The following is a 27971-nucleotide window of genomic DNA, read 5'->3' on the forward strand; positions in this document are numbered from 1 at the left end:
CTGGACTCTAAAGCCACATTAATGTTGCAGCTGGTAAAAAAAAAGTGGATCTCATTTGGCGTAACCTTTAATATATTAGTTGATTTCTATTTTGTAATTGCAGCTGGTGTAAAAATATCCAAAGAAATTACATAGTAACATAGGCAGTTACTGATGTTAGGTCTTCCATAGCGGTGTAGCCCGATTCCCTGAAGTGCAAAATTTGTTTATAACAAAAAAACAGAATTACATGATGATAGAATAATCATATTATAAAAAAACAAGTAAAACCACAAATTGTGGTTACCATACTCCCTCATATGTAAATGATCAACCCTCTTAGTCCTTCAGGCCTGTCTGTGTTTTAACAGTATTCAAGTCCTAAACTTTTCTTCATTTATAAAATGAAAAGATCAGATTAACACCTTGAGCAGACAAGTGACAAAGAGAAGTAGAAAATTTATTGCAGTATTTGTTCCACCAAAAGGGTATGAATCCCCTTTCCTCTTATTACTAGGGTGACCTAATACAACAAAATCTACATTTACAAAATATCCTCCTGCAATAGGCCACATATACTGCATGCGTAGTTCGAAATAGAATAAATTATGTCCAGAGGACTCTGCCATTGTACAGCATGGACAAACAAAAGTGAACAAAAATAAAATTTCTTTTTTTTTTTGTCTTTTTTCTTCTTTTTCCTTCAAATATCTAAAAGCTAAAAGGAAAAAACCATCAGGGTGCTAGTAGTATAATAAACTCCAAAAACACTTTAATAAGAACATCAAAAAGACTAATTTCCAACATTCACTTAAGGTTTTATTCTTTTTTTTACAGCTTTTTTGTCTTCAGAGATATAAACATTTTAGTTTTTTGTCGTGTTAAACTATGATACAGTGGGAGTAGAAATGAGCGACTAGAATCTGCTGCACAACAGCGAAGGAGCTCCCACAACAATGTTGACATAACATTTCCCTCCAGGTCTCTTTTCTGATAGCCTTTTTAAGGGATAATTTGGGTGAATTATTCCTTTAATGCCTTCTGGATTCTATCCTCTGCACTTGTACACAAACAAAACGTGAGCAGTCCCTCTAATATAATAAGTCTTATGTTTGTGTCATTTTCATTTTTGCAAGAATAACTCATGTAAAAGTATGTAGTGTCAAATATTCTTGCCCTCTTGTGTTTTCTTACAAAAATGAGGAAGAAGAGGAGGGTAGGAATCCAGTGAAGTTTGGCTGTGTTGTTGGAGGTGGCAGGTTGAGGAGGAGGAGGAGGAGCAGGGAAGAGGAGGATTTTGATAAAGTAGAAATGGAGAAGGGGGACCAAAAAAAAACAAAAAAAAAAACACCACACGGGAGCCATTAGCTAGCCCCTCCTTCCCGCGCCGCATACAGTGAGCGTAAAGTCTGTACTACTTTGTTGCTCAGTTTGTGGTTGCTGGTCAAGGCAATCTTCTTGTAAATGATGTCCGACTCCTTAATAGTGTCCACCCAAGGCACCTGTTTGCGGCCATCGCGTTTCTTGGCGTCCGCCCAGGGCCCCGAGTAGGAGCCGGCCATCCAGTGGATGCTATATCCATTGGAGGTCTTCTGGATGACTCGAGCTATTTGCGGCCGGTCCTTGTATTTGGGGCAGCAAAGGGCAATCACATCCATAGACTCCACTATCTCACTCATGGAGTCAACTGCTCGCCTTGACCTTCGAGAGGACTGCAGAGAGGACAGAAGAAAAAACATTGCACCATTTTCCTCCACATGTTTTAATTGTATTTTATAGATAGTGTTTGGATCCTGTTTCTCTCACCCCTGGGGTCTTTTCGTCGCCATCACTATAATCGTCGTCCGTCTCTGGTCCTGCCTGATTGCGCGGACTGGGTCCCGACATGGGTCCGGCGCCTCCCAGTAGGGCGTTTATGGCTTTGTTTCTGATGTTAGCGATGGCAGAGGCTTCTCCCTCTTCATCCTCCTCGTCTGGGTCCAGATGTTCCATCAGAACCTTGAACTGTGTGGAGTGAAAGCACAAGAAACTAACTTTGAGACACACGTTTCACACTCCATAGCAGTTACACATTGACCTCTATGAAGCAAATGTGACATAATAAAGTTGGGGTAACCATTACAAACTGACGGGTAAATAATTAGAAGTAGTTTTGTATTTCTATGCGTACGTAAGTAACTGGTGAGATGCCTCAAAAACAGATTAACTGGCAATCGCTGATGTACACTAAACATTGGCAAAGAAAGTCTCATGTAGCTTCATCGCTTACATCTAGGTACTGTCTGACAATCCGCTTCTTGACATCGTTTGTCAGTGTGGCACGAGCGATGTTGTTGAAGATGAAGTCGATGGTTTGTCGTGGGTGGAAGAGAACAGTGTTTTTTTTGTTCACTGCCTTATCGTACACCTTGGCTGACTCTGTCGGAGAGTACTTCTGAATTTTACTGTTGGAAGACAAACAATGTTGAGTTACAGAGGTCATGACTTCCCAATGTGACTGAAGGTTTGAATTGGTCAAATTAATCCACTTAAAAATACAGATATATTATTGAGAAAAGGGCTGTATAGAAATAAACATGGCGTAGACCTTACCCGTCAGAGAATCCATATAGGTTCTTCAGATGCTGTTTGAGCACCAGCAGCAACAGGATGCCCTGAACCGAATTAGCAAAGTCCAGGAGACCTGTGGGATTGTCTGGGAGGAGCCTCATTACTTTTTCCATATCCTCCAAAACCAAATCGTCCAGATCGGATTCTGAGCTCTCAGAGTCTGCAACAGGTTTTCTGACCTTTTTAGGCCGCCGTACCACATCGTCATTTTCATTGTTTTCTTCTTCATGGCTCCTGGGGGAATCGCAGTTCATCTTTTCCTCTTCATCCTCCCCATCAGACGTTTGCTTCCGCTCCTTTACCTTCTTCTCCTTACGCCTCGGCTCCTTTAGCAGAAGCTGGACAGGAGAAATAATTAAAAACCCATATAATTACTTCACTGTAAAAAGAAAAGAAAATAAATAACTTGCTTTTCAAGATTTGTTCAACCCCATTTGAGGAGACATGTTCCCCCAATACATGCAAGCTACTTAAAAGAAAATGCTACCCTACCTCTTTGAAGGTTTGCAACAAGTTGCTGCCAGAAACAGACAGGGTGATGTCTATGTGGTGCATAATGAAGAGAGGCTCCTCCTGGCTCTGGTATGGGAAGCAGGCGAGATTGTCTGCTACAAACAGCAGCATGTTTACTTCCGTCTTCTGCAGAAAGAAAGAGAGGAGGGGAAAAGCGTCATAGAGAGTCAGTGTCTGGTACAAACTCTCATTGCAGTGTTCACTTATTAGAATTTATATTGACACATGCTCAAAAATAAACTGGTCTTATGAAATTTGAATAAAATATGAATAATGGGATTTAACATCTTGTGTTCGCCGTCTATGTGTAAAAGGTCGTCTGTATCCCTTAAGAGTCGTATTTAACACTTATACTGTTTCATTACATTTCTTGCCAAGACACACGGTTTGCAAATGTGTAAAAAAAAGTAAAAAAACACAAAGTATATTTTCACTTGGTATGTTGTTATTGAGGAAATTGCATTTTGACACTGAGCAGTGCCAAGACGTGTTACGATGAGTGCAGGTTTACTCACAGTGCTGTCATCAAAGAGGTTCAGCAGTGAGATGAGGAAAGCCCTCCGGTGCTGCCGGTTCCCCCGGATCATAGAGAAGAGGTGGGCGCATTGTGCTGAGTGCGTCTCATCGTGTCTGAAACCTCTTATGATGTGCCTGCGAGACGACTCGATGGCCTGCTGCAAGTTGTACGACATCTTCATCCCAGCAACTGCCTTCATCTGTGAAAGAATATGTTGAAAGAAACGTGTTACAAACTGAGCATTTCAGACAACTGCTGAGACAGCTGCTACCATGAGAGTGTGAAAATGAAATCATTTGTGTCGCAGGATTTCTCCAGCACTACAGAAGTTTCATCTACATTGTCAAAAAAGGAAAAACTATTGTAGTCTGTAGAATCTGGCTGTTGTGCATTTAACATGCGTGTTGCTGGCGTTGGTCTACTGGCCATTAATAGAATAATAATTGACCTACAAACCACTTCATGCAATAAAGCAGTTTCGGAACATGATTGTTTAAAGTGATGCGCTGAACAGTTTTTGACTTCATTATATGATTTTGGCACGGATACAGATATCAGTTACTTTCATCCAGACTGTTGCTGGAGTGGACGTGTGTTGATTATTCTGTACTGAAGGTTATTAGAGGAGCACTTAAAGACCGAGTTGGAATTCCTTATCAAAGACCAAAATGCTCAACTAGCTCAAGTCCTCGAGTTACAAGACGAGAAAGTATTTTGAAACTTAACACTGAACACTCACATGGATGAATCCTGTGTACTTCTTGTCAATCTCCACCAGCTGCTGGTCAGATTTGTTCCTCATGCTGGGCTCTGGGTCTGTTGCCATTGCAATGAGGTAGGGTACACACTGCACAGACGGGGCAAAAACGATGTCACATTCTTATGTTTACATTTCTGTTTATCAAACACATTATAAAACATTGAATTGAAGTAAATGAGAGTTTAACTATACTACTACAACACATGAAATAATGGATCTGGATCTTTTAGGTTATGTTTAGGCTTTAAGATGCTTATACACACACACAAACATTTTTACAAACAAATGTATCAGAATAAAAATGTAGATATGATAACCATAAAATATTATTGTTTGATATTCATATATTGAAATATTGCCTAGAGATTTGTTTAGTAATTGGGACTTTATTATTTGTCATTTACTAGAGGTTGGGTGGTTTGACAGCTTCTGGTTCTCAAGTCTTACCTGTACAGGATGGATGAGACCCTGGTTGAGTGTGAGAGCTATGACGTTGAGAGCAAAGTGCCGTACACTGGACTGGGTGTGGAAGAACGCCTCCAACACCTGTTTTAGATAAAGCTGCATGATGGAGCTGCTCATCCCTGAAGAGATGTCTCCCATCTCCTTCAGATCCTCCTGTTTGGACAGTTTCTTCCCTGCAAGGACCAACAATAGGATGTATTACACCAACCTTTACAGGTAAAATACCAAATGTCACCAACAAAATCTGTCTGCTGTCAAATGGATGTAACACTGGAGTTCTGACAGCTTAACTTACATTCTCTGTCCGCTTCCTGCATCCGTGTGTCCTCCTCCTGAAGGTACGTCTGGAGGTTTTTAAGGACCTGGATTTTGAGGTTGATAGAGGAGGCCCTGTCTGCCAGGATGCCGTTGTACAAAGTCTTCACCTCAGGCATAAACATCTGGCTGGGATGCATGATCACAAGGAAGCCTGAGAGAAGAGAACAACAGACATCAAAGACAAGTAAGAACAAGTAAACAATGCATCTCCGTCTGCTGGGGCAAGAAAATCTGCTGCTAGCACATAGCTGGCCTTACGATTGCTGTCTTGCAAGTTGACACTGTAGGTCAGAGTCTCAGCATCACAGTCTGCCAGTCTTTCTAAACACTTATTTATGCACACAGTAAATATGGTGACCTTTACATTTAGTCAAACATAATAATATTAAAAAATAGTGTTCTTGCCTAAGCCGATGATGGCTTTGGTCTTGACCTCCTCGTCCTCATGTTTGGTGAAGTATACCAGCAGCTCGAGAACTTTCTCCTTGATAACCACCTGTACACAACATACAAAGAGAGTTGTAAGGGTTGTGAGCGTACATTTTATCATTTGTTATAGCAGCGATAAAAAGGCTTTGGTTTCACATCAAATCTAATTTTTCTAACTTTCCTTATAACACATTCTCCATCATTGGTTGTTTTCTTTAATTATAATTTGACTTGTAGCTGCAATAAATTGCTTTCCCCAGCTTTGATTTAAGATGTTAAATATTGTAAAACATCGACTGCACTCCTACCTTGTTGGTGCCCTTGAACTCCTCCAGATCAAAATCAAAGTGCCGGGCCAGGGCACCCACAGTGAAGAGCGATCGCAGCAGGAAGGGCTTGTTTGCTACCAGCGTCGTGCTGTTAGGATCCTCGTGATGCTGAACCTTCAGCTTGTTAAGTGCACCTGAAAAAAAAAAAAGATAAGCGAGCATAAAGTTACTTCTAAGAAGATTATTGTTTTGTCATAATTGGAGAATAGGTCTACTCTCTTTTGAACTGAAACATTGTTTGAGAAATTGAAACAAGTTATATCGAGTTGTCTTGGAATGCGGTGAAGGTGACATCTTAAAGCTCAACACTGCAGACTTCTGTGCATACTAAATTACAGGTTTCTAACTGTATATCTCACCATAGAACCTGTTGAAGCAAGCCCACACAAACTTATAGTTGTGCGTGACTTTGTTGACAACAGCTCCAAGACAGCTCACACAGTGTTGGACCACCTAGAGAAAATGAAGGAAGACCATCAAATCATCGCTCTAACATCACTGTTTACACTTTACATTTTACATTTCACAGAGCAAACGTGGTTCTACAACGGTGGACCCTTTCTAAAAAAAAAGCCACTGTCACACACCGTCATGCCGTATTTGATGATGAGCTTCATGAGGTCTTCTTCGATGGTGGCAAGGAAAGTTTCACTGGGGTGCTCCATCAGAGGCACCACAAGCTCCAAGATCTTTGCCACGTTACAGATGACCATGAAGTCATTGGCAGTCTGCAGGGGAAACAGGATAACAGGAATTACTGGGGAGCTCTGATAGATCCGAACCAACCGATAATGACTGGATTGGGGGGGGGCCTGTACTACTCAGAGAAATCGCATCAAGCAAATTGCAAAATTGTGTTTTCACTGCTCAAAACAATCTGTGGATCCTTTATGTGAATTTCTCCACACGGTTCAATATTTTAGCTATAATAATAACATTAAAGTATTTTCTTAATACTTGTGCAATAACAAAATGGGTTTAGTATACAGAACTTACGTTACACTTCGTGGTCAGGTAGGGTTGCATGGTCATAGGCATGTTTGACCATCAGCTGGGCCCTGATCTTGCTGAATAAGTACAAGGTGGTGATGCACGCCACTAGCCGTGTTGAGTTCACACCTTTGTTCTCTGCAGAGGAAAGAGGAAGTAAATTCATTAGAATTTTAATTCAACACAACTAGAAGTATAGATGGCGGTTTGAAATAACAATGAATAAGTTCATGTCAAAATAATAAACTTACATACCTGAAAGAGTCTCCTCGTACTTGAGGATGTGCTCTACTAGATTGTCAACGAGCTGAACACAGGCCTTTTTGGCTGGCTTATACGATGCATCCTCTTCAGACTTGAGAAGCTAGAGCAAGAGAGACAATGTTCCGTTTTAAAATGTTTTAAACATCGATATGTTCCCCACCGGGTGAAGACCGGACACAAAAATCAAATACTCACATTCTGAAGAAGCTGCTCAAACCAGTCATAGCCAGTGTCTCGACACGCTGCAACCTGAAGAAGAAATCACACATGAAAATTAAAAATACTCTGGCCAAACTTTACCACAAGACAAAGATACAGGGTGAAGGTTGAAGAGAGATTTTGATGTATTATTATAACTGGTTACAACAAACTGGTAAGTCAGCTAAACTTACCACATCAGTGATGTTGAGGATCTTTCTGGTCATGGTCTCCTTGTCGTGGGCCGGAGTCGGAGTGAACCACAACTTCTGGAATGTTTCATTCACCAATTTCTATAAATCGCACAAGTTCACATGTCATTAGTTTCAATCTATACTTTATACAAACCTTTCAAAAAGGTTTTGTGATGAATATATTGCAATACAGAGAGATTTATCTAAAAAGGGCATGATAGATAAATAGAATTATAATGATAAATAACAAAGTGGATCCATACCTTGATGCCTTCCTCATCATTGACCCTGCGGATCATCCTCACACACATCTCAGTAATCTTACTGAAGGTTGGCTGCTCAAGACAGATGTCTCTGAGGATCTTGATCACCCGTTTTCTTACGCTGATACCAGTGTCCTGTGTACCATAAACAATTCAATTCATAAAGGCTTGGCAATGTTCTGTGAGCATATCATCAAAAACTATTGTTTTCATATACTAAAGAAACTCCTGCATGGGGTGCGATAGCACGTCTCTGCCAATAGGTGGCAGCTTAAGACTGTATTGAAGAATGAACTTCTCATGAACCCTCCTGAGCATTTCCATGACAACAGGCACAACAATTTCAATGCATTCACTTGTCAGATGCCGAGTACAAAGTTTGTGTGTTGGACTGCATTTCAAACTGATCGCTTATATGATCACGGCCATCGCAACGTTCAGTGTTAGTACTACAACGCATGCTGCTACTAAACTGGCTCCTTATTTAATTATTTCCATCATGCAAAAGCAGACTTGAAACATCCAAAGTTAACCCTTTTATGCCTTTTTTTCTTCAAACTCAATCTATGCAGTGCTTTCCCATGTAAACTCAGGGATCCGAAAAACAGCCTTCTTGCAACAGTGGAAGAAGCAGCCCTGCTTGTTCCATTAGCGTTTGTGTTTAACAGGTGCAAACAGCAGATACGTTCCCACAACAGTTATGAACTAGGTTTTAAAGTTTAAAACATATTGTGGGTGCCAGGAAGGAAAGTTTTTTTTTTTTTACAGGTGACAATCTTCTTTGTCCAATGAACTGACCAAAGATGCCTCATCAAAAGGCTCCATATGTAGGAGTAACGATTAGCTCCAACGTTAACGGTTCTTTTATCAGCACTTTTTGCTGTCATTTATTATCACGCTGTAGCATCTCCCACACACACACACACACACACACACACACACACACACACACACACACACACACACACACACACACACACACACACACACACACACACACACACACACACACACACACACACACACACACGAAGCTGCAGTGGAGACAGTGAAGTGAACTCAAAGACAACAACCGCGCTCGTTACTGGAAGTAATTGCATAAACCGTTGCAACTAAAAAGCCAATACTATAATCAATAAACCTTTTCAACAAGTATAAACGTGTAAACATGGAGAACAGCGATATGCCAATCTGGTCTGTGTGCAGTCTCTCATATCCACCTCCGCTATGTTTTACACAAGCACAGCGTGCTAGCTCGGCTAATAGTGAATTGTTACTGACCTACTACACACTACGACAGTAATATCGTTTAAATCCTAACGATACCCATCCCTAACCACAATGGCAGACTTGAGGTGTGGCGTAAAAAGCCTGAGACAATGGACACACCAGCCTACACCTGTGCAGGCTGGTGTGGGGACGTGTGGTTGTTTAGAGAGCATTAAACTGACCCATATATAGCTATTCATCAACATTTTGATGACTCAACATACCATAACATCATTGCAAAAAAGGCTAAGAGATTAACGCAGTTATCAGAAAAACAGACACATGTCTACAGTTCACTTAGTGATTGAAAGACCTCACAACTGAGTCAGATCCAGCAACTTACCAGTATCCTCTCTATGAGCATGTCATAGTACTGCTCCGTGAGTTGGGGTCTGCTTAGCACAAATTTGCCCAGCAGCTCCACAGCTGCCTCTCTCACACTGGTAGAGTTGTCCATCAAACGACCATGGACGCCACGCTGCATGTCGGACTGCAGAAGGGAGAAGAGTGTGTTAGTATTTAGCACTTGGATACATAACAGAATATCATTGACATAATAAGAAAAGCATATGTTGACATAGCAAGAATGTGACAAGAAGGTTAAGACAGCCCACACACGTCTTTGAAATGAATGTGTAATTCAGGCATGACAAATTGTCCCTGTAAAAAAGCACAGATCCTGACATACCCTTGCCAGTATGCTGGGGTCCACAGCCACAACCTCAGACAGACATTTCATTGCTTTAGTCCTTACAGCAATGGCACTTTCCCCAAGGACTCGCAAGATCTATAAAAAAATAAATGCACCAGACTATGATAAAAATGTATAATTTTTTACAGTTTACAAAACAAACCAGTAAGTCTTAATATCAGCCGTATTATACTGTGTGAACAATGATAGATTATTCCATGTAGGTGATGCGATTAATTAAAAAGACAAAGATACAATATTTAAATCTTACCTGTGTTAAATAAATATCAAAGCTCTGGGCAAACGGCCTCATGGAGGCCAAATAACGCACAATCAGACAGGAGTCCTCATAGTCCACAGTGTCAGAGTTCATTCTGAGAGAGGGGCAAAGAGGTCCAATGTTAAAGGACTATACAGTCAACAGTCATTGAGACTGTAACTGACAGGCGGCTGTGACAACATAAAAGTAACAGAGGTTTAAATAGGTCAAATAAGTTGATGTTATGAGTGATATTGAGTACACGGCTGAGACATTCACAAATCCTTACTTTAGTGTGGCGAAATGAGCCGGCGTGGCCTTGATGATGTTGCGCAGGAACTTCTTGCGCTTCTCAGCACGTTGCATAATTTCCCCGGTGGTCTCCATCTCCTTGGCATGTTGCGGTCCGTCCGAAGAGTCCTCATCCTTCGGGTTCTGGTTCCTCATTGACTTCTCAGCCTCTGTGGTGGTGTCCCGGAACCACTGGGCAACGTAGAACTTTCTAGCAAACTAGAGCACTGATAAAAAGGTCTCCGTATCAGATTTTGCTGATTCAAACAATATAATAATATATATTTGGAGTAGCAAATCAATTAAACGTCATTAACACATGGTGATACTATAAGCCAGTATTGTTATGTGTGCATCTAATGTAGCAATACAAAATTAATTAAAATAAAAGTAAAAAAGTTGAGTAATTTGAGCAGATAAGAGCATCAATTTATGGTTTACAATTTCAATCGATGTTTCTCAATGTTGTGGTTACATATAGCAGTTGCCCATAAGAAGGTGCTTCCATATGTGGCCAATTAGCCCATTTAAAGTAATAAACCAAACGCCAACATGCACATACAGAAAAATTCATATATAACCTTAATTTAAACAGTGTTTGAAGTCACCACTTGTACAGCCAGTCTAATGTAAACCCACCACCAGTGAGGCATCTGTCTCAGCATTGTCTTCCATGTAGTCCAGTAGAGCCTTCTGCAGCTGCTGGGTCTCATCATTACCTTGAGACTATATAAACAGAGAGAGCGAGAGAGATGACAAATAGACATTGTCTGCTTGTTCCATTGAACTTAGTTGTCACTATAAACATCAAATGATATGCACAAGAGAGAGTGAGGGCATCCAATGTTCTTCTACCCGTTTCAGTATTCGATCAATTGATCTCTGGTCCATCTTGCTGGTGACAGCGTCCTTCCTCAGACGGGCAGCCACTGTGCCCAGGTAGTCCAGAGATGCTACTCTCAGAGCCATCTCTGTCTGCTTATTACTGAACTGGTGTACCTGATGGGAGCAGAGACAGATGAAGAAAGAAAAAATGTAAAAGAAGATTGACTTTCACTTGCACGCATAAAAGGAAAAACAGAAATAAACCATCTCCTCATTGCATTAGTGCATTTCAAATGAATAACTTTCTACTTTAGTACATCCTCATTAGCTAATGTATTGCAATAGTAGCTACTCTTCCTATGGTCCATATTCATATTTCAAGTGTCCTTTAGTGTTTAAATACTTGACTGGCACAAATGCCATTAGGTTGATGGCAGATGTCCAACACTCGTGTTATAGAAATGTCTGATGAAACTATTGCATCAACCAGAGGATGTGTTTTACAAATAATGAGTTGCAACCTCTTAAGTCCATTTCTTAGTGTTAAAATAGTTATTTTTTGGCAAAAAGCTGCCCCCTGCTAGTGATCTGGATAATGTATTATTGGAAACACTTGAGCACAAACATTTACACTTCAGTTTAAAGAAAGAGCTTCGTCATACTAACCAGTAGTCTACCAAGCAAACTGAGCAGCAGCTCTGCAGCAGGCCACTCCGGTTTGTTTACTGTCGAAAGCAGGTCCTGGACAAAGTTCTCAAACAATGGCCGGTAATCTTCTTCTCCCTGCTTACTGCCACACCTGAGGACGGCCAAACAGGAAGAAAGCGTCAGAGGAAGAAAGGGGGTAATAACAGGAACAAAGGGAAAGTATAATGAGAAATAATTTATAGTAGCAATATTAAATCAGGGGTAAAGGAGTCATGAAGACACCAAGAAATGTTGTAGGAAGTGTAAGTTCCAACAAGCCGGCAGACTAAAGCCACCAAACGCATTAAAGTGTTCGAGTACTTGAAAGGCTTAGAGCAGTGTTTTGACAAGTAGGTCCCTAAATTGTTAGCAACCTGTGCAGTACCCAGAATGCACATGGGGAAACATGCACATCACAAGGATGCTGTTGGTTTGATACATACATTTGCTGACTACAGAGGGCATAACAAACTGTGGCAGTGATGCACGTGAAAGGCAGCATTGCTCCAAATGAGAAAAAGTAGTACTTCTTCAGCCTTTATCTACTGCATTAGTCTGCACTGAACGCATGTAAATAAATACTGTAAGCTGAACGCTTCAGTACAATTCAACTTTGTAATCAAAAAAGTACAAAGTCTATCTGAAGGCAGTACAGACTGGAATGGTAATTACTTTTTGAGGAAGACAGAGAGGAAGTTTTGTGCCGTTCTCATCGCCGTCTCATACGAGTTGGTTATCAACAAGTCTTGATCCACCTAAAAAGAAGGGAAAAAAGAACTTGTGAGCAAATTTAATGTCTGAATGTGTGTTTGGATTTGTATCAATTGTATATTTTCTTGCTTGCTTGCTTGGTGGTTTTTTCAGCTTGCTGCCCTACCTTGGTGTCGTACTCGTCGTAAATGTCCCTGTCGTTGGGGAGATGCACCACACACTGGATCAGCTGCAGCACCAGAGCCGTCACCATTTGGATGTACAACGGTTCTCCATCCTGGTCTGAACTGTTCAGCCTAAGAGGTGAAGATGCATGATAAGTAACTATTCTGGGAATTATCCAGGAACATAATAAGACTTGCTGGGTTAGGGAACATACTTTTGGATTGGGAAATGTTTCACCTCTGCCTCAACCATTATTATTATTTTGCTACATTAATATAGCCTCTCATTTGGTGCCTTATCCCTGCAATACCTAATAACCAGAAATCAATGTGAAATCATATAAAAACAAATTACCTGAAATTCCTGAGGGAGCGTTTGCTGGTGGGCAGTCTGGCCAAAGAGGTAAAGATCTCCTCCAAGATCAGCTGCCGATGCTTTTCATATCGTGAGAACACCTGGAGACAGAAAATAATAAAAGGTGGTTAGTCTCGACCTTCAAAGTTTTTTAGAACAGTAAAAACACATGTACACAAAAGTCAGAAATAGATGTTAAACTGTAAAAAACTGCAATTTTGTATTCACCAGAAAGTGACCCAAAAAGATTGCAAGCAGTCTTTTTAGATTAAGCACCAAAATGTCTATATATTTTTAGGAGAAAACAATGTGCACTTACTGCTGTGACTAATTTAATGGCACACAGCTGCAGCTCACTGACATTCTCCACAAAAAAAGGAGTGATTCCCATAGAAGAAACCTGGAGAAACAAAAGAGAATGGCATAAATCATCATCTGATTTGCAAAGCCATTCATGACTTGATAAACAGATGAGTGCAGTCCAACACTGTTTTTACCTGGAGGATGGTGGTGTCTGTAAGCAGCTGGATCTCTAGGAGCTCAGAGATGTTGCTGACAATGTCGCACACTTTGTTGTACAACATGACAATCACACGTTGCTTGTGAGTGGAGCATTTTGCACGCTTTGCCTTGGAGCTTAACAGGCCACCTAAATGGACAAGAGTAACCCTGTTAAATGCTTCTCAAAGTGTTTGTGATCATTAACCATGATTTTACATTTTCCGTTAATGAAAGAAGAAATGTCCCTTAATATGTTTTGGCACTCTGTTGAATTACCTTCTCCTTGAATGGCAGGAACTTTGACTTATATATTTATAATTATATTATTTATAATATATATTATGGTTATTTATTAAGTGTAATTCAGGGAGGCATGTAGGTTGCTTGAGGTTAGATGCTTGTGTTTATTACAGCTGTACTTTCTGCTGAAGGTCATTCCATTTGTGCTTACGGTATAGTCAGTAAAAGAGATTTGTTTTATTTTCATGTGATAACCTTGTCATTTCCAGACACCAGGGATCATATTGTTTGTCCATCTCTGAGCTTACTTCGTGGACAGCTTTATAACCTTGATAAAAAAGGTTCTCACATAGTAATCCACCACATTCCAAAACTCATCAATTTAGTTTCACTCAGATCACAACAGCCCAGTGACGTATTAAAATCTAATAATCAAATTAAATACAGCTGTTTTTTCTTCCTCCTCACCTCCATGAGGGTCCACCCTGTAGACCGGGTCATATTGTGGATACAGTGAGTTCTGAAGATGGAACTTGGTGTATTGTAGCACCCGCTCTATCACGTCTTCTATGTAGACAGCCTTCGGCATGTGCGATGAGGTCATGATGTTCAGAGCCGTCAGACATGCGTCTGCTGACTTTGTGACTCTCTCCATTATCAGGTCTCTCCAAAGTTTCTCTTCATCCTCAGCATCGTGGTCCTGAGGTGAGAAAGGAAAACAATTAAATAAACTAATTCATTCGGGCAAATAAATATTTTGTAGCATTTCAACGATGTTCTACTTTTGCTACCAGTGGGTATCTTTTGATCTACATGAATACTGTATTGATTTCTGTAGTATACCACACAATTCTCATGTTAGTTAAATTCTACTTTCGAGAACATTCAACACAGAAAGAGGGAGGAAGGGCGCTCACATGGCTCATCAGGGTGCAGAGCTTGGACCCGTCCTGGATGTTCTTTTCCAGTATGTTCAGCAGCTTCACCAGCTTGTCTGATGGGATCTATAACAACAGAGACCCTTGTTTAGACCTACATCTGAAACAGCGCCACACATCCACAACACTCACATTTTCTTTAACTTCATATACTATATATACAGTACCCTGCCGGAGATGCCCATGGCCTTAATCTTGGCGGACTCGCTGCCCAGCTCGCTCAACTGGTGTTTACCAAGCATAAACTCTTGAGGTATCTCATCATCATCTGTTGGCGCGGCAAAGCACAAAAACAAACAAACAACTAGAGTTACTGCTGTGCATGTGTATGCCTTGGCCAACCCGTCAAGTTGCAGTTCACATCCATGTCTGTCAAAAATGTCATCACTTCAGCATTTTATCTTTTTAGATATTTGTGTAAAATTGTCATAATTCGCATGACTTTTGACCCCAGTTCTTCAGTTCATCCTTAAGTCCTAGTGGACGTTTGTGACAAATTTGAAGAAATTCAACCAAAGGCGTTGCTGAGATATCACATTGACGAGTGTGACAGACAGAGGTACGTACAGACGGACCATTCAAAAACATAATGGCGGCGCATAGGCGTAATAACATACAGGGAGGTTTCTGCATTTGGAATTGACGAAGCACGATATTTACCAATGGCTGTGAAATCCACATCCTCCAGATTCTCCAGTATGTTGTCAATGCTTGTCAAGAACCTCTTGAATGTGGACGAGTCCATCAACTCTTCTTGGGTCAGCTTGGGTTCATATGCTTTCCGTTTCTTCTGCTTCTCCTTTATCTTCAATCTTCTGGCAACTGTGAGAGAAATTTCATCCGAATTGTTTTCCCTTCGTTTTGTTTTTATTGTGTGTGCCAGATACTTCACACTCTCTTCTAATCTCCAAATATAATGTGGCATAAGCTGTATCTGTCAATGTCACACACAAAAGTAAAAAGAAACATAATTGGAAAACCTGTGGCTTGAATACAGACCTTCACTCATGGCGGGAGGCGGTGAATGTTCATCGGAGGAGTCTCGGTAGCGGCTCCCTGAACCTCGTCGACTCTCCCGGGGCCCGCTTTTCCGATGTTCCCCCGAAGCCCGGCGCTCTCTTTCTTCCACATCCCAGGTCCTGTCTTTGTCTCGGCGTTGCCGCTTTCTTGCAGCTGTAGAGATTAGTGATAAAGAAATCGGGTTCATTACATTCCAAGAATATTTCTTAAATCAAATGACCAAACTTTGTGCATCGAACAATTTGACTCACACTCTCCGTTTGCGTCAAAGTCATCATCTGAGCTGACCTCAGCATATTTGGGCTTCTCGTTTACAGTGCTTCGTTTCCTCTTGTTCACCTTTACCCTTTCACACAGGGGCATGGTCGACTCAATCTCTGCGAGCAGCTCTGGGGGCAGCTCCTTCAGAACTTCCGGGTCCATGCCACCTGATAATTTGACAATTATATTTTCAAGTTATTAGCCAAAAGGTTATTCTGCCTTTAGTGCACGGTAAAACAAAATGCCCAGAGTGAAAAATGCTGTACGTTATTTGCATGAAATGAGCAAGGATGTTTGCAGTTCAAAAGCTTCTTGTTCTTACCTTTGCTAGACTTTACTGAGGAGATCCTGTTCTTCCCAGACTTGCTGTGTCGGATGATCCTCTGGATCTGGTCAACAGAGAGCTTTTTCAGAACCACTACAGGTTTGGGCCTCTTCTCAAAGTCCTTCACCAAACCAAGCCTCTCCAGTTTAACCTTGGGCTGTACCCACATTGAACTTTCATTTGACCCACTGCCATCCTGATCACGTTTGAGCTGGAAAAAAAAACAAACAAAGAGAAAAGAGTCAGAAAAGCCAAGTATGAAAGTATGAAGTTTTGTCAAGTATGAAAATCAAACTTCAATTAAATACACTCTTTAAAGTTTGGGACAGAAAAACGTGAGCTTTGTTTACAGAAAATAAAAATCATGTAAAATAATAGAATGTAAACAATGGATCAAACTGATTGACATGGGATTAGTGATTTTGATGTTAGCTTCAAGTATAGTTCCAATAATAAACATTTAAAGGAATAATCCACCGGCATCCCAACATTATCTCCATGTTTTAAAATAACGGTCAATACGTGGTACATTGTCAACACTGCAGTGCCAAGGCAGCAACTCTCCCCAGCCACTGTGGGTGAGGGGCCAAAATGGTGTGATTGGGGTTGTGGATGTCTCCACTGTTAACATTTCTCACATCGAGATTTGACAAAAAAAACACGTTGATGTACAACATGCAATCATTTCTAAATGGCTGAAAGAAATTCATTAGTTAATGCCGAGCAAATAGCCTCTTCTAATAGCCTTTGCCAATGCGAAACACTATTTGACATTGAAAACACTACCAATGACCGACATGCGTCGATAAGTAACAATTTTAATCAAAACATTGCTTAGCCCTACTGAGAACAATAGATGGGAACTTTACAGAAACGATTAAGATCGTTGCTGTGATCGCATTTCCTTCAACCTGATCTATGCTGGTAGCCTTGTAACCGATAAGTTTGAGCCAAGTTTCCATCCTCCAGAGGCTGCATAGCTGGTTTAGTCCTGCCAGGACGGCTTTTAACCGTTTCAATGGCCACTTCAACTAAAAACCTGCTAAACAGCCATATTTTCAATAGACATGCCATTCATTGCTGGTATGCTGTGTGGATGATTAGCTACCAATTATAATTGCAACATTTAACCAAAGACAATCTTGTTTGCTTGGGAGCTAAATATTGCTACCATACAGTGGCTGCTCACGCAACTATGGTTGCTTTTTGAATGTTTCAACTAATCCTTTCTAGAAGCGCAAAAGAATCTACTGAATGCAATACATGTAAAACTGTACTAGTATTTTAGTAAGCAAACACTCAAAAACTACAGTATTTAAATATTAGCTCAGCAGATTTTACTGCAGTGGGGGGAAGTCACTGCATCATGGCCTGTGGCTGGGGGTTGCATCTCTCAACACTGCATTGACAGTAGATGTAAGAAAGGATGAAACAAATGGAAACTGGATTGTGAAATACAAAATCTGCTTTTTTTCAGTCCCGATGTTTGGGTTGCACAATACTGACAGTGAGATTTCCACACATGAAATATCTGAGAAACAGCAGTGGCGCTACTTGCTTTTGTTTACACACACACACACACACACACACACACACACACACACACACACACACACACACACACACACCTTAATAAATAAAAACAAACAAAAAACAAACATTTTCTTCTACTTTTAGCAGATTGTTAGAATTTTATCCCAGGAATAAACAAAAGGCTTACAAATAACAAACATAAACATGTAAACAAGAGTGAGCAGTGGTGTGATTTGGTTTTGTGAGATTGCAGGCAGTGAAAGTTGAATGATTGGTAGGCGAGTAGATATTTGGTTTGGATAAGCCCAGATCACCTTAGGGATCTGGAAGTTCTTCAGTGCGCCACTATGCCCTCCCAGGAGCTGCGCAGGGAAAGAATCTGGAAGTTTAGCACCAGAGGCAGATGAGGCCGGTTTGGAACCATCATGCCTATTGCCGCTCCGACCAGGCTCTCCAGTGGAAGAAGCCCGGTACCTATCTCTGTCACTTCGGCAGCGAGAGTCAGGCGAACGTCGGTCTCGACCACCAGTCTCGCTCCGATGCCTCCTATCTCTGTCAGATTCTCTGTCCCTGTCTCGTCCATGTTCCCCTCGGTTTGATGGCTTTGGCATGTCTCCCCGTCGCTCAGAGGACTTCTCATCATGTCGGTGTTTTGATGACTCCCGACCATCTCTCCTGCTGTCATGTTTATCAACCCTGTTCTTTATGACTTCCGGTCGCCCATCTGGTTTCAACCGCAAAGCTGTGTCAGAACCCTCCACTGCTGCCGGCCCACTAGCTGGTTCTTCAGGCCAGCGTTGGGCCTCAAGGGCTGGAATAGGGGCAGCCGGACAGGGGTCGAGCTGGCCATCAACTCGTCCTGCCTGCTGAAGATCGATGCTCACCATGAGGGGAGGGCGGCTGGCACCGTTCCCAGCTGCGGTGGCCTCTTGTGGGGTCAGTTTTCCGGCATTGCCCCCTCCTGTTGATCCACTGCCTGGAGCACCTGTGGGGCCGCCGGGTCCCCCCGCGCCTGGCTCTAGGGGAAAAGAGTCCTGTTTCCTCTTCTTCAGTGGCTTGTCTGTAAAGAGAAAGACATGAATATTAAACCTACTTACAAAACCTCCAAAGTTATAAACTCACAACTATTTGTTCAGCTTTTTATCCATATAGCCATATTTAGAGATATTCTAGACACCTTTGTCTTGCACCTCCTTGGAGCACTTCTCACTAGCAGCCTCTCGTTCTATCCTTTCAATTTCAGCGAGGGCATCCAGCTCTGCCTCGTCGTAAGGGGAACTGGGCGGCTGGAGACCACTGGCACCACCAGCATGTTGTTGCAGCCGAGCTCCAAGATTTTGCTGGAGAACAGGCACCTGCTGAAAGCCCAGTTCTGCCTCCATATTGTCAGAGTTCTCGTCCATTCCCGGTAGAACATCACCTGAGATATTAACAAAAACACTTTTACAGGGTTGTGTTTAAAGGGGCTGACGGTTTCCAGTACTCCATGGATTCTGACAGACAGGATTTATTAATTTTTTTCTTAAAGACACGAGCGCAGCATACCTCTTTTTAGTACTGTTAATTGATTAAAAAGCTGTGAAAGTGATTAAGTTTTAAACTGGAGATGTAGGAAACCGCATAACAGAAAAATGGGGATCCAGCTAAGATTGAGCTGATCTAACATCTTCCTTACCTGGGGTATCGGACTCATTTGACTTGACCCTGGATAGCTTGAGGGTGAGTTTTGTAGAGTCCTTGTTCGGAGAGCTTACAATGTCGTACATATCTTTCTCCTCTTTCACCGCTGGGGTTTTCTTTCTTTGCTGGAGCAGCTGTTTCTGGTCAGGTCCTCCATCCCTTGGTGACAGCGCATACGGAGGTGGTGACTGCAGAATCAGCGGAGGACGCGAACCCGCTGTGACGAAGCAACACCAAATAGAGAAGAAAGTTATCCTCCAAAGGCATGTAAAAAGAAAGCGCACAAACCCCAACACAGCAAAGTGATCATCTGTTACTGTGAAATTGTCATTATGTATTTAACGAAGCCAGAGACGGCTGTTTCCTAAAGGAAAAGGGTAAGGCACTGTAGTGTCTTCTTTTCTCTTCCAGTGTCCTTACGTTTGGGCGTTCCTTCACTCCCTGCTGGGGAGCAGCCAGACTGTGGAGACCTCAGAGAGAAAGAAGGATTCCGCATGGCAGAGTCACCATCCTGGACAAGAAACAGACAAGACAGATGTGAGCTACAAGGTATGAGCTTCACACTGGACGTTCAACCTAAAACTTACTCCAAATTGTTGCCAATAAAGCTTCTCTTTTGGGGAGCAGTAACTCCAGTGTACGGTTACGTTTATACAAATGTTTTTCCTAAATATCTTTTGCATTCCCCAGCACAATGGGAAACCTAGGGAGATTCCACCTGAAAACCAGTGTCAATTTAGAAAACTGCTAATTCTAAAAACCAAAATAAAACAAATCTCTGAACCAATTTAAGATTCAAGTTATTAAAACACACACACACACACACACACATACAGGTGTTAATTGAGAAACCGTTGTGCCTGGTTGGTTAACATTACATAACTTCTGAGAACTTATGAATTACTTAGGTTCTCTGTAGCCTGAGGCAGCTTGTAAACTCGTGCACCTGAATTCTTTCTAACTGTGTGTGTGCAGTCTATTGCACAACAGACATTTATCATTTTAGCAGTGTTTTCCATGTTTTTCCTCATCCGAATGCTCACTATTGCTTGTTTGTTACCCGAGCAGTGATAGGGGGGACTTTCAAGTACAGTGACATCCTTGCATATCTCTATATTATTTCTTTGAGGAAAAACGGCTTTTTGGCTAACATCACAAATCTTACATAAGTTTCACCGGTTTAAAATAGCAATATTCAACAGTCCAACTTTGTTGTTTTTTCATGAACACTACCTTGGGTTGGGTAGTAAACTTATAATGTATTCTTTTTAGATCGTACCTCAGTGCTCAGTCGATGTACAATGTTCATGTAGTCCTCAGTGCCATGTCTGTCCGAGTGGTGGTTCGCAGCGTTGGCCATCTGACCCGATACTTTGCCCTCATGGATATTTCGTATGCCACCTGGAACCATGGGACTGGCCACAGACACTGTCAGATAAAAGAAGAGGTTTTCATTTTTATTTTACTAAATTATCTACAGTGAGGTTATTATAATAGTTTTGATCATTACAGAAAAAAAAACATCTCTTAAAAATTAGAGATGTGTCCAAAACTTTCTTACAATATAAAGTATATCAGCACTTAGTAATGGATTGTATTAGAAATGTTTTGAGTTAAACTGCATAAATGTGGCTTCAGTTCTTCCAGGAGTCACAGAGAGGTTTTATATGTTCCAACACCTATACATATAAAATGTAATTACTCTGAATTTACAGGTTGTATACGCAGTCCAATTTTCTTTTAGTGCGTAAACTGCAAACTTGTTTTGGCTCTTAGCTAAAAACAAGTCTGGGAAACAGACGGCTGTAATTCACTACATGGTTAAAACAAACCCGTTCCTCCAGTTATTAGTCTGATATTTTACTAATAAACTGGGAATGCAAAGACACTTTAAATGCAAAGGATTAACATTTCAACAAATGACATTTAATTGGAGGAGGAACAACAATTGTTACAGAGGTTGTATTCATGTTTTGAGGGCATGAATTTTCTAGTCAAAACCCCGCCCATTACAACAGTAACCGTAAACACAACATAAAAGTTAGAAAAGTGAAAATGAAACTGTCGTACGTAAAAGAAACTTGGATTATAAAACTACAAAAACAACTTTTCATAATTTAATATACAACTTAAATTCTGAAAAGTTCAAATGTACAAACACGCAGCGTATCAAATATTTGCTGCACTGCAATTTCTTTTTGCACATCAACTGATTTATACAACATAATGACATGTCAAACTTGACCTACAGTATCTGCCCTACTGAACACCTGAGCTACAATCATGAAATTGCCACACTGACTCAGTAAGGCCATCGGGAAAAAAGTTATTTTCAACTTTGTTATTTTTATACGAACATTCAGGAAATCCCCGGTTAAACATCTAAATCCAGTGGGACAAAATGCAGTTGGAAATTTAAAAAAAACAAAACAGCAATGAAGCAACACCTGTGAAGCAACTGAAGGAAGTGTTAAGTTCACACTAACAGTGGCTGAACAAGGAAGGAACAGAATTTTGTCCACAAACCCACAGCTGCGGATCACAGGCAACAAATAAAACACCAGCAAGCCGAGCGCATTAAGAAGATCAAAGTCAATCATTTAGTTGTGTCATTTGGCCATCTGACAGACTTAAATGTGATTTCCATTACAATTCATTTACTTCTGATAAAATCTAGATTTTTTTCATGTCCAAAAGAAAAATATAAGTTCACCAGTGTAAAATATGAACACCTGAAATCATATCAAATCACCAGATTTCTCCAAACGGGGGTCTCACACTAAACCTTACTAAATGGTGGTATTTGGATGTTTATATATAAACCTTTTAGGAGACACAACCAAACCTCAAATTGCTGCTAGCATGTTAACCTCACATACAAGTCTGAAATGGTGCTGATGTCTTTCAATGAAGCATACAGATCATATACATCAGCCAGGCGCACGCACACAAACGGGCAACACACACATACACTCTCACCTTGTTGTATCTGCTGGTGTTGGTTATAGCTGGGTGGTTGTTGGTGGGGATACTGTTGTATGTAACCAGGGGCAGGACTCTGAGGAGTGTAGGGGCTGGGTACCGGACTGTTCTGGCCCATGTACCGACTACTTGAACCTGTCTGGGGCGCCACAAACCGGCTGTACAAATTGGAAGAGAGTACAGGGAGAAAGAACGTGAGCAAGACAGACAAAAAAGGAAGTTGCATGCCTAAACACCATGAAACTAGATAACACTAAATGTTGTGATGCAACTGGGATATACAAATTTAAAACAGAAGAAAATATGTTAACAAAATTGACATGGTTTTTAGTGTTTTGATACATTAGTCAGTTAAATGTTGCAGCCTGGCTCACCTTGGTGGATTGGGAGACATTGCAGCCGGCTGGAAGTTTGCAGGCTGAGAAGGGCTATGCAAGGAATTTTGGGTGATCTTGTACGGTGGTACCATTGGCTGCTGCATAACATCTATTCAGAGATTAAAACACAGTATATTAGTTTATAAATATCAACATGAAGCTGGTCTTTATTACTGTATGCGCTCAAGTCATAATGTGCAACAGGTATTTATACTTTTCTCCCTGAAGATGCCAGGGTTCCTGGCCAGCATGGTCTGCAGCAGCAGTGGTGCATCTCCCTCTGGCTCGTCGCTACCCAGGTTGTCCTTCAGCTCTCTGAAAAACGCACATAAAAACACAAGTTCAGTGGGTAGCATAATTAATAGTAATAAGTAGAAACAGACAATAGTGAATAATTGTTTTAATCTAAAACATGTTTGAATGAAAATATGTATTGCATCAAACAAACACATGACTCATTGTATACATGTGTAGCCTGTAATTCCAGGCTGGGTGATTGAATGATGTGATGTATTTTCTGAAGCTGTCCCTTTAATATGTTTGGCTGTCTTAGGACTGTAAAGGCAATGTTGGAAATCAATGAGCAGAACTGTTTAATGGCAAAATTGGATTTATAAAATCTTTGCATCAATTTAATGACTTGCATTGCTTTGAGGGTATATATTTCAGTGTATTTATATCAATAAACATATCAATACTTCAATACAAAATGACATATTACATGAAAACAATTAAGCCTTGTTGCACAGCCCTACTACATAAGTATAAAACAAAAGTGGCACCTTTTAAGATAAATGATAATACTTTTAAGCTATAATTTGAATACATAAGTGCTTGACTTTTAAACAGGTTATATTTATTTCTAGCTTATTTGCCTGCGGGTAAATTAAAATGTATACTGACTGAAGTGTTAAGTATTTAATTTCTCCATCTAATTAAACATTTATTTTAAGGACACTTTTTAAGTTTTGTCATTTAAACACACTTTCACACTCACATGTACTCTGTGGAGACCTGGTTGAGGCCATGGGCTAGCTGGGAGGCCAGATTCTCATCCCGACAGCCCAGTAGGCAGGTAACTTCCTCCGCAATCCTCCCATTGTATAGGAGGCTCTTAGTGGTGGTGGCCGGGAGAGGGGAAGGGAGGGGCAGCTGGTTCAACACTGAGACGAGATGATGGACAGGTAAATATGAGAAGAAGAGACAGACAGGGTGAGAAACAAGCATGAGCAATACAGGACACATGGTCGCAGAAAAGTAGAGAGAAGAAGAAAAACAAGTGGAAGAGACAGAATATGTAATTATAATTGCACATTTGCATCTGTTCAATATTTCACTTTGTCATTTTACACTGGAAGCAGAGACACAACTAAATCTGTGATGGTGTGTTTGGAGCACGGCCGTGTGTCACTCACAGTCTGTGAGGCTAGCGATCCCAGCAAGAGTGGTGATGGGAACATGAGGCATATCCCCATTCATGCTGAAGGTGAGGGTGGGGGGTGTGTTGATACACAGGTAGATCAGGGGGTCGATGGACGACACCCGTCCTCACATCTCCTGACTCCTAGTAGAGAGGAAGGTTAGTCAGGGAGAGAGAAAGACAAAAAACAGCATGAGTGATGGACAGAAGAGGAGAAATTGTAGGAGAAATTGTAGGAGAAAAAGCATTGATTTACAAAATGAGTAAAAGAGGCAGAGAAAAGAAAGCATAGAAAGAAATGAACAAAGGTGAAATGTCATTCAAACACATCAAAAACATGGAATCAAATGCTGTGAATGAAGAAGCATTTGCTGTATATACTGCCATGTCTGCATGTTTCTGTTTTGTGAGGGAAAGATGGTGCAGACTGCATCATCTGTAAGCCACAAATACATGTGTCTTATTAGATCTCGTCAATCAAGATAACCTGCCATGGATCTCACACTTTTCACTCACAGATCAGGTATATTATTAGTTATACATGTTACTGATCCATAAGGCGGTAAACAGTGCTCTCTGCTTGGATCACAGGGACACGGGATCAGGAATGCCATGCCGGTTAGGTCTCTTACTCAAGAAATGTCCAACAGATACAAACGCACATAGCAGTGACAAATCAACAATGAATTATTCAAGTGCAATGTACTAATAAATTAAATCTTTAGAAAAGGATTGTGATCTTTCTTACACCTTGCAGTCATAGTTCAGCCTCAGTATACTGATTGACACTTATTATGAGTCATTTAAATGTTAAATGATTTAATAGCAGATATTCAATACAAACACACATCTTATTGTCTTCAAGAATTGTGGAAACCAATGCATTCTCTGCATGGAAAATATATTGTTAACATGTACATATATGTAAACATATATTAACATCACGGTTTTGCTTATTAGATTAAATGACAGAAAGGGGCTTTGTGTCTACTACCATAGACGTCTATTCCCTTTCACTAATTTCAAACTGTCAGGCACTTCACTCAAATTAGGACCCTATGTCACATGTAATTCATCTTAAATCCATTTGCTTGTTAGGTGTCCTTGACCTCTCAAGTAAGACAGCACAGGAGATCAGGAGATCAAAGAAAAGAAGAGGGTAAAGCCAGCTTCAATTTTCAGAATACCAGCCCACGTTTAATGGATAAACCCGGTTTTACAAGCCGATAGAAGGACAGTACAGGGCTCTTTTGATATCTACATTTACTCCACGAGATATGATCATATATTATTGACATCAAAATTGATTAAAACATTGATAAAGAATAAAGACAACGATTAGATGAGCCTCAAACCCTCCATACACACTTAATCAACATGCTGCCTCAAGTCAGAGCAAACTGGCATTACGACTGTTAATATTGACAATGGCTCAAATCATCATAGTAATACCTTTTTGAAGAATTCTGTGCAGTCTCGGGTGGACTCACTGACATTTCAGATAAAAAAGTCCTACCCCTTCAATCTGTTGAAAGAGAACATGGCGGTGTCAGATTTTGTGACATAAAACTGCATTTTACTCTTCTTTAGAAGACAATAACATAAGAGTGTCTACAGCAATTAAACTAAGAAACTGACCCAAAACAGAAAAAATCATGCAAGATACAGCATCGCAATATTGACTGTCACACAAGCATTTCATATTTGCAATGACCATGGCTATACTGCTACACAAGCTTCAAACCTAAAACGCAAAAGTATGAAGCTCTGTTGACCTTATGAAAAAATATTTTTAAAGACTAAAGAAATGCAACAATATACAGACTTTATATACACTTTTTACAGAAACGTCTGATGCAACTTAAATATGTAAACACAATGTTGCAACCAAACCTCAGTGCAAGCCGATCGTTGAGGTCAAATAGTAAATACGTGCAACAGTTCCTGCACGAGTTAACTGTTACAGAGAATCAACAAATGGATATTGTAAACATTACATTCGCTAGCTGTAACATTAGCATGCACAGTATATGTGCTCTTCCTCACTACGCAGGGGCTTGGCTGACAGCTGTGAGACTGACAGCCAGGAGGCAGCACAAAGGAACAGATGCACTGTGATGGTGGCGGCAGTAGTGGGGGGCTGAATCCTCCAGTAGCCGACAGCCACCGTACACATTCTGCAAACTGCAGAAAGCAATCAAACTGTGTGTGTTGTGGTCAAGAAGCAAACATATATGCGATCCCACTAACATGAACATGACTACAAAACTCCAATAGTTAAGTAACTATGGCTGAGGCAACGTAGCTTGTGCATAGTGTTGTGCAGTCTGTAGTCACTCAAAACATTTCAAAACAGGATAGCAACCAAAACCAACATTAGCCCTGCCAAAGCTTCCAGCAAACCAAAGCACAACGCGTGGAGTCAAACAACACAAAATAATGACAACCCAACAATTAGCTAACGTATTGTTGACGTTAGCATACATTACACTGTTTATCTTAGTTAGCTGAATTGCCTGCTGCAGCCCGCTACTTGCGAACAAAATCCTCAACGTTACACTGCCAATAAGTTGACTGCCTGGATCTTTCAAGCTAAGAGAGAAGCTAGTGTTACTCTTACTGTAGCAGCAACGATCACTAAAGCTAGCTGCCTAACATTTGCTAACAACAATAGTCGTGTTTTAATGGATAGCTAGTTATGCTAACTAGCTCTAACTGTTGTTGGTTAGCTTTTAACGTTGTTCCCCGTTCAAATATAGGGACTGCATTTCAAATGATACAAGGAAGCGCTTGTCGGGCTTGATGAATGTTAGTAAATTTCCCTTGAGCTCCGGAAAATTGCGATGAGTTAGTGAGAGTAAATGTAAAAGCAACGGCACGAAACCTAATTCCTCGGCAACGGCCCAATCCTCGGGCTCGACAAATGACATCCAGTTGAGGCCGTGCGCCTTGGCGGAGCAAAAACACACCTAGCTAGCTTGGCTGGCTAGTTCGCTAGCTTCCGTTACCTCCCGGTCAACGATTAACGACGCCGTAGGTGGTCTTGCAGAAGAACATTTATTGATGGTATTGTTAATAAAAGCCATTTTAAAAGTTTGTTTCATAATAATAGATAGGCAATTATATTTACCTTCGGATGTTGCGTTGAAAGGGAGGGGAATGTTTTAGCTTGGTTTGTGTCCGTGTCCGTATCTCTAGCTCCCCCTTTCTTCTCTCTCGCAGCTCCTCCAGAAGGAACTCGATTGGCTTGCCAGCTAGCTGGTTAGCTAGCTTGCTAGCTATCAACAATAATCCGGGTCGGACTGATTCGTTCTTTTTCCGTCTCTCAAGGGTGAACGTTTCCACGTACATTCATGAGGAAACATTCGTTCTTCGGAGTTTCAGTCGGTCTGCGCCGCCATAAACAATGAGTGCAGTCAATTTCGACAGTAAATGAGAAATATGACGATTGTTGCGATCATGAAGAGGCTCTCCTCTCGTAGAACAAAATGCCGACCGGAAGTTCTGCCGTCTGACTGACCAAAGATCTCAGGAGTGACTCCCTCCATCGGCGCCAAACAAAATGCCATGCAACATTTCGTGTGCGAGCCGCTAGACATCGCTGTAAAACAAC

At 41.0% G+C, this 27971-nt stretch overlaps 1 protein-coding gene across 1 annotated transcript; it reads right to left on the bottom strand.

The window, feature by feature from the left end:
• Window positions 1–418: 418 nt before the first annotated feature.
• On the bottom strand, window positions 419–27903 carry nipbla (NIPBL cohesin loading factor a). Its single transcript, XM_029439542.1, is given in 50 exon segments — window positions 419–1691; window positions 1786–1983; window positions 2249–2423; window positions 2572–2927; window positions 3082–3228; window positions 3618–3818; window positions 4359–4466; window positions 4827–5017; window positions 5140–5313; window positions 5568–5658; window positions 5900–6054; window positions 6280–6373; window positions 6508–6648; window positions 6917–6952; window positions 6954–7048; window positions 7166–7274; window positions 7370–7423; window positions 7567–7665; window positions 7830–7964; window positions 9442–9588; window positions 9787–9885; window positions 10061–10163; window positions 10338–10558; window positions 10979–11065; window positions 11195–11338; window positions 11831–11963; window positions 12524–12606; window positions 12729–12858; window positions 13082–13182; window positions 13401–13481; window positions 13579–13730; window positions 14291–14522; window positions 14740–14826; window positions 14928–15028; window positions 15421–15582; window positions 15760–15933; window positions 16032–16208; window positions 16364–16577; window positions 18214–18959; window positions 19077–19319; window positions 19575–19796; window positions 20000–20090; window positions 20859–21007; window positions 22559–22719; window positions 22936–23047; window positions 23153–23253; window positions 23936–24101; window positions 24354–24502; window positions 25811–25883; window positions 27489–27903. Coding segments are annotated over 48 exon segments (7590 nt in total). The 5' UTR covers window positions 24418–24502; window positions 25811–25883; window positions 27489–27903; the 3' UTR covers window positions 419–1343.
• Window positions 27904–27971: the final 68 nt, after the last annotated feature.

This window comes from Cottoperca gobio, chromosome 9 (assembly GCF_900634415.1).
Source record: "Cottoperca gobio chromosome 9, fCotGob3.1, whole genome shotgun sequence".
Classification (NCBI taxonomy): domain Eukaryota; kingdom Metazoa; phylum Chordata; class Actinopteri; order Perciformes; family Bovichtidae; genus Cottoperca; species Cottoperca gobio.